Source organism: Phocoena phocoena, chromosome 10, assembly GCF_963924675.1.
Source record: "Phocoena phocoena chromosome 10, mPhoPho1.1, whole genome shotgun sequence".
Lineage (NCBI taxonomy): Eukaryota > Metazoa > Chordata > Mammalia > Artiodactyla > Phocoenidae > Phocoena > Phocoena phocoena.
In genome coordinates this window covers 97,603,679-97,610,571 of record NC_089228.1, presented here as the reverse complement: position 1 = coordinate 97,610,571, position 6,893 = coordinate 97,603,679, and the positions used below count along the sequence as shown (strand labels likewise).

Genomic DNA, 6,893 nt, shown 5'->3' with positions numbered 1-6,893 from the left:
GTGGTTAAGACTCTGTGCTTCCAATGCAGGGGGCGTGGGTTCGATCCCTGTTTGGGGAACTAAGATCCCACATGCTTCGTGGCACAGCCAAAAAATGAAAAAACAAACAAACAGAACCATAATGTAACCACACTTCTGGAAATGAATGTGCTGGTAAATTTTATTTACATTATGTTCTCTCATCTCAATCACATCTAAGTCTTGGAAATCTGTATTTGCATACAGAATCCAATACATTCCTGGGAGAATTTTTTTTTTTTAACAAAAACAAAACAAGCTACAATCAATGTGATAGTTGGGTAGCTTAATGAACATCTTGCTTTTGGGGGGTCTCATCTGGGATTTCAGAGTGAACTGTATCCAGGGGCTGCCAGTGGCAATTCATGAGACAGTCATAGAGTTCTTCACTTTCCACCATAAATTCTTTGTTTAACTCCTCAATGTTCAAATGAAGATTTGGATCTGCAGAAGCCAAGAACACATATGAAAAAAAAAATACAGTTTTACAGGACACATAGTAGAAATGGCTTAAAATTAGAGCTTTTAAAAACACATTAGCAGGAAATATTGCAGACATTTAATGTTCAATTTTTTTAATTGTGTGTTTACTTTCAATAAGACCTAAAAATAGAAATTGAAGCTAAAAAAGTAGTGCTACCAGACTCAATGAGCGTCTAGATGGTGGAAAAGATGGAGAAAATGGATGGAATTGAGAGATAACGCCCGTGGAGATGAACGGACAGGACTTGGAAATGCGTTAAACTTGGAGCAGAAGAGAAAGGAAGGGTCGAGGATGAGTCTTGAGTTTCTAGCATGAGGACTTGGGCAGATACAATGCCAAAGAGTGAACCAGAACTAAATCCCTACGACAGGGCTTTGAAAAATAATCATGCTGCTTTATCTGTTTAGTTAACAGATTGTTATAAGTGAATAAATTGTTTATAGCAATTAATTCAGAAACAGAGGGAGACCTACACTAGAATTCTCCAGTAGGATCTTTCAGTTTCTAGCCAGCTGAGTGAATGAGGAACCTGGAAAAGTGGTTAGTTTTGTTTTCAACGGGGCAACAGAAGTTTTCTGTTACCTTCTAGTGAATCTTCATCTTGGTTTTCAGCCAGAGCTGTGGTTTCCTACAACGAAAATCAGTATTTTAAGAAAAAACTAATTTTACTTAAAGGTTACTCACTCTCTTGGAAGAATTTAGCTCTCAAAAATAATATACACTAAACTCCCTTTTGATCAACTTTACTTTGAATTTTGATTAAAAGAACCTTTAAATGATATAAGTGCAATGGGTGAACCGCGTCCATAGAAGAAAGTCACAAAGGCGTAGCATCAGACAAAGGCGTCTGGCTTCTCTGAAGTTTTGGGGAACTAACTGACATCTTGGGGCCTGGGCGAGGAACCAGACAGCAGGGACCCTGGCATCAGACTCCACAGGTACTGTAATAGGTACCCAACTCTCCACCTGGAGCTCTGCCCTTCCTTCCAGGTGACAATCTGCAAAGTCTCCGTGAGCACATACCCCTCGTGGCCTTCTAATCACACCCCGCCCCCACCCCATGTCTCAGCTAAGGACCAGGACAGTAGATGATTAAGGAAATGCAGAGGCTACAGAAAAGCAAACCAATCAATTATCTTCTTACGTAAGGAAAGAAGTAAACTCCAGAAGCACTCCCCAAATAAATCTTGGTTAGTTACTCCAGACTCTGTGGGCTCTCCTGGGACAATGCAAGGTTTTACAACTCTCTGCAGGCACCGGCTGGGAACCTGCCTTTGTCAAGGACACACAGCTGATTCCAGGGTACCTGCTGTCTAGTTCCTCGCCCAGGCCCCAGGAGGCCGGTTAGTTCCCTGAAAATTCAGAGAAGCCAGACGCCTTTGTCTGATGCTACTCCTTTGTGACTTTTCTTCTATGGACTCAGTTCACCCATTGCATAATTGGTTAATTTCTGAAGTTGATAATATACTCAAACCTGTACCTCTCTATTTAAAGATACAAAGTTAACCACAGGAAGTCAGACCATCTCCCAAAAGAGCACAAAAAAAGAGAGATGTGAAAGAAGAAAAATACGATAAAACCTCAGGTGGGAGTTCCCTGGTGGTCTAGTGGCTAGGACTTGGCACCTTCACTGCCGAGGGCCTGGGTTCAATCCTTGGTCCGGGAACTAAGATCCCGCAAGCACTGAGGCACAGCCAGAAAACCCAAAAAACAAACAGGCTTGAAAAATTGGAAATGAAAGTCTGGGCAGAAAAATACCAAGCAAATGCACGTTTTAAAAACTGAAGGCTTAGGTGTTAAAGCCAAGGCTATCACACAAAGTATTACCGTGCACACAGATTGGGGAAAAAATTTGTAACACTTTGACTGCAAAGCGCTAATTTCCCTATTATGTAAATATCTCACGCAGTCAAGAAAAGGGGGGAACACAAGGAAAAAGGTAGACAAAGGACATCAATGAAGTCACAGAGCACAGATACCAATAAACACTTGAAAGTTATTTGCCTCCAATGAAAGACAAATGCCTTCCTCACCTGTCAGACTGGCTAATCACACACAGAACCTCATGGAGAAGCAAGTCATGCCATCAATGGAAAGTGTAAGCTCAGGTAGGCTCTTTGGAGAGAAGCTTGCTGTTCAAGGTGTTAAATGTCATATCCTCTAATCGAGAACGTCCCCTTCTAGAATTTTTCCCTTAGCCAAAAAACACTCAAACTCTTGAAAAGAGGTAAAAGGAAGTTTGTTAAAGCACCGAAAACATTTAAAATGTCAGTCGATAAGGGATGAGCTAAAATCACAGCACATCCAAATGGGCAACTTTTTTTTTTTTTTAATTTTATTTTTGGCTGTGTTGGGTCTTTGCTGCTGCGCCCGGGCTTTCTCTAGTTGCGACGAGCAGAGGCTACTCTTTGTTGCAGTGTGCAGGCTTCTCATTGTGGTGGCTTCTCTTGTTGCGGAGCACAGGTTCTAATTGTGTGAGCTTCAGTAGTTGTGGCTCAAGGGTTCTAGAGCGCAGGCTTAGTAGTTGTGGCGCACGGGCTTAGTTGCTCCACAGCATGTGGGATCTTCCCGGACCAGGGCTCGAACCCATGTGCCCTGCATTGGCAAGTGGATTCTTAACCACTGCGCCACCAGGGAAGCCCCAAATGGGCAACTTTTAAAGAAAGCTCTCCTGGTGCAACATAACAGCAACAAGCAAGGAACAAACTAGTAAGACTATCCGACACTGTCCATGCTAGCCAAGGCGCCTCGAACTCCCCAAACAGAAATTAAGCCCATTCACAGTGATTTAGTGAGAGTAGAAGGGAAAATCTAGAGGCCGTACATCCACTTGAACAATGCTTTCTTCTAAGTGGGGACGGAACGGGGAAGAGAGTGGGATGGTGGAGGCTTTCTCTTACTCTAATACCTCTTTTAAAGAAATATGTTACTTTAGTCATCAAAAAATACAATGTGTTAATGTTTGCTGCTACAGCAAAAAAAAAAAAAAAAAAAAGTACCTCTTGTCCAATTTTAAGTGTTTAAGGGTAAAATCTATTGAGTGAGGCTAAGCTACAATTTAGTAGCAAGAATTCCCGCACAGACTTCACCAACCTATTATTTTTGGAAAACAGTGAGGACTGAAATTGTTTGCAAGTCAAAATGTCTCAGGTCATCAGCTTTTACTCTCTGGTACTAAATTAGGGAGCAGAAGCCAGGGCTGGGGGAATTTGAATGAGAGGATCTGGAAGCATGAGGAAAGGAAAAAAGATGTTTCCATACGGGGCACCCAAACCACCCAGTATTAATGCCAGGGAGAGGTACCTTGGGTGTAAGTGAAGTTTCAACTGGGTATCTGGAGGTCTCACACACAGAATAAAGGTTGGGTCCATTTCCATCCGTTCCATAGCCACAGCTATAGCCAGAAGGAGGATAATAGCTGTGCTGTTGCTCGTACCAGTTGCCAAAGGGGTAACCCTGGCAGGAATGGAAGTCTGGCTTCACTCTAAGAGCAGAAGGGAAAGGACAGGAATGACATCACCAATCAAGGCAGAATCACTCAAAAACCCAGGACTCCCTCGTCTTTCCCAGACGTTACACGTAAGGATGATTTCCGCTTTCACTGTTTTAAGCACACCTATTTTCAGAGCAACAGTTTGTAAACTGGCAAATCGTATAAGAAACAGAACACTACCGGTCTTGCTTTTCGTTCAGAGTAGGAAAAATCAGCTCACCTTTGCCAGTACCAGTAATAATTATTTTGTTGCGCTACGCCGAAACCTGCAAAACTCTCTTGTTCAGCCATTTATCCAGACACTTGCTAAAACGATCGGAAATCCACACTTTTGACTCCTGCATTAACAATTCCAGCTCCTGGTCTAAACCCGCTCAGCCCCACAAATAACTCTTACAGCTGCCTCAGGGATAGGAATTACCTGCGGTGTCAATTTTGGCCAGGTACTTAATTCCTTGACTTTCGTGTGGGTTAAGGAGTGGGTGGGGTTGGGAAGGAGTGTATTGGGGTCACCTGGGGGAACTCCTGCAAACTTCTGCGGGCTTTGAGCTGCCTGCCCGCTCCTGCAAGTGTCAGGCCCGGGAAAGCCAGACAGAAGGGGGAGGCTGGGGGCGGGGAGGGACCAGAGAGAGAGCGTGAGTTGGGCAACTGTGAAGCTCGCAGAAGTCTCCACCCTACCCCCTACAATAATATGTAAGGGAGTCACTTTTAATCACTAAAGCCTTAAGACAAAGACTACAATTTGATGCTTCCCTCCTCAGTTCCATTATCTGCAAAGAATACCTATCAGAACAAGCATCTAGTGGACTTTCTTTTTTTTTTTGGCTGCGCCCTGCGGCATGTGGTATCTTAGTTCCTCCACCAGGAATTGAACCCATGCCCCCTGCACTGGAAGCATGGAGTCTTAACCGCTGGACCTCCAGGTAAGTCCCTGGACTTTTTTTTTTAAACATCCTCTGCAGGTTGTAATCTTTACCCCAACCAGCTGGTGGGAAGAAGCGGTATATATCACACATCACACACACACACACACACACACACACACACACACACACACACCCCTACCTTAATGCAAGTGCAGGAAAAAATTTTAAAGAAATATTTCTGTGATTCTGTGTGTTTTGTTTTGTTTTTTTAAAGCATGACAAAGCAGTGCTTCCTAAACTTTAGTGCGGGTTCAAATTACCTGAGCATGTTTAAAATGTGGGTTCGGAGTCCATAGATTTGGAGTGGAGCCTCAGATTCTGCCCTTCCAGCCAGCTCGCAGGTACTTTAAGTAGCAAGGCTACACAAAATGTCAACATGTGAGAAGATAACTTTTGAGTCTAAACAAGGACACAGGGTCTGGCCATTTCCTTGTAGCTCGTTGATTCCACTATTCAAAGTCTTAATGTAGTCTATATTTATCTGTAATGTGAAAAATAACCATCATGTTGAATTCAAATCATTCAGTCATTCACCCGTCATTTACTGAGCTCCTCCTATATACAAGGTTGGTGTCTAGCATTAGTGATCCGGTGGAGCTTATACTCTAGTGAATTTCCCTGTGTTCAAGGGAGATGTTATTGATTAGCAGCTGTGCACACATCGCTAGGGGTCACCCAATACCTGGTTTCCTTTTCTTCCTTAATAATAGAACCCTGGGACTTCCCTGGTAGCACAGTGGTTAAGAACCCACCTGCCAGTGCAGGGGACATGAGTTTGAGCCCTGGTCCGGGAAGATCCCACATGCCATGGAGCAACTAAGGCCGTGCGCCACAACTACTGAGCCTGTGCTCTAGAGCCCTCGAGCCACAACTACTGAAGCCCACGTGCTGAGAGCCCATGCTCCGCAACAAGAGAAGCCACCGCAATGAGAAGCCCACGCACTGCAATGAAGAGTAGCCCCCAGCTCGCTGCAACTAGAGAAAGCTCATGCACAGCAACGAAGACCCAATGCGGCCAAAAATAAATTAATTAATTAAAAAAAAATTAACAGAACCCTGATTTTACTTGGAGGTAGCAACAGGCCTCATGTCCAGGTGGCCAAAGTCTGGCTAATAAAATGTAAATCGAACTATTACAAGGGGACGGAGGACAGCGTAGGCAGAGGGAGTTTGCTTAGCTGGAAGGAGGCCTTTCTGTCCTCCACCCTTCCCCCAGGCCTAGTGTTGAGATTACGGATGTGGTGGCTGAAGACAAAATAACTGCACCTCTCTTGGCCTATGAGGTGATACGAAGGAAGAAGTCACACAACCAAACACAGGATCTTTTTTTTTTTCAATTGGCTGCACGGCTTTCAGGATCTTAGTTCCTCAGCCTGGGATTGAAGCCGGGTGCTTGGCAGTGAAAGCACTGAGTCCTAACAGCTGGACCGCAGGGAATTCCCAAAACACAGGATCTTAAAGAGAGAACAGATCTGGGTCCCTGATGACTGGGGTCCCTGTACCAGCACTAGACCAACCTACCTCCATATGCCTTTCACTTAAGAAACAAGTATCTTGGGACTTCCCTGGCGGCCCAGTGGTTAAGACTCTGCCGTCCCAATGCAGGGGGCACAGGTTCCATCCCTGGTTACAGGACCTAAGGTCTTGCCTGCTGCGCAGCGTGGCCAAAAAAATAAATAAATGTCTTGTTTAAGCCACTATTGTTGTTAAGTTATATAAGGTTAAAAACAATTCCTTTTTTAAAAAACTATTTTGTTTCTGTTTTCTTTCAAAATTTTTTATACAACTTTTAAAGGTTATTTTCCATTTACAGGTATTACACGATATTGGCTATATTCCCTGTGTTGTACAATACATTCTTGAGCCTGTCTTACACCCAATAGTTTGTACCCTCCCCCCGCACAACTAGTAACCACTGGTTTGTTCTCTGTATCTGTGAGTCTGCTTCTTTTTTTGTTATATTCATCAGTTT

At 43.8% G+C, this 6,893-nt stretch overlaps 1 protein-coding gene across 1 annotated transcript; it reads right to left on the bottom strand.

Annotated features, from left to right (window-relative positions):
* Nucleotides 1–304: 304 nt before the first annotated feature.
* Nucleotides 305–4,286, bottom strand: C10H6orf52 (chromosome 10 C6orf52 homolog). Its single transcript, XM_065886346.1, has 4 exons — nt 4,216–4,286; nt 3,806–3,986; nt 1,085–1,130; nt 305–462 (listed from the first exon to the last, which is right to left on the bottom strand). Exons 1-4 carry the CDS (start codon nt 4,284–4,286, stop codon nt 305–307), a joined length of 456 nt encoding a protein of 151 aa, XP_065742418.1.
* Nucleotides 4,287–6,893: the final 2,607 nt, after the last annotated feature.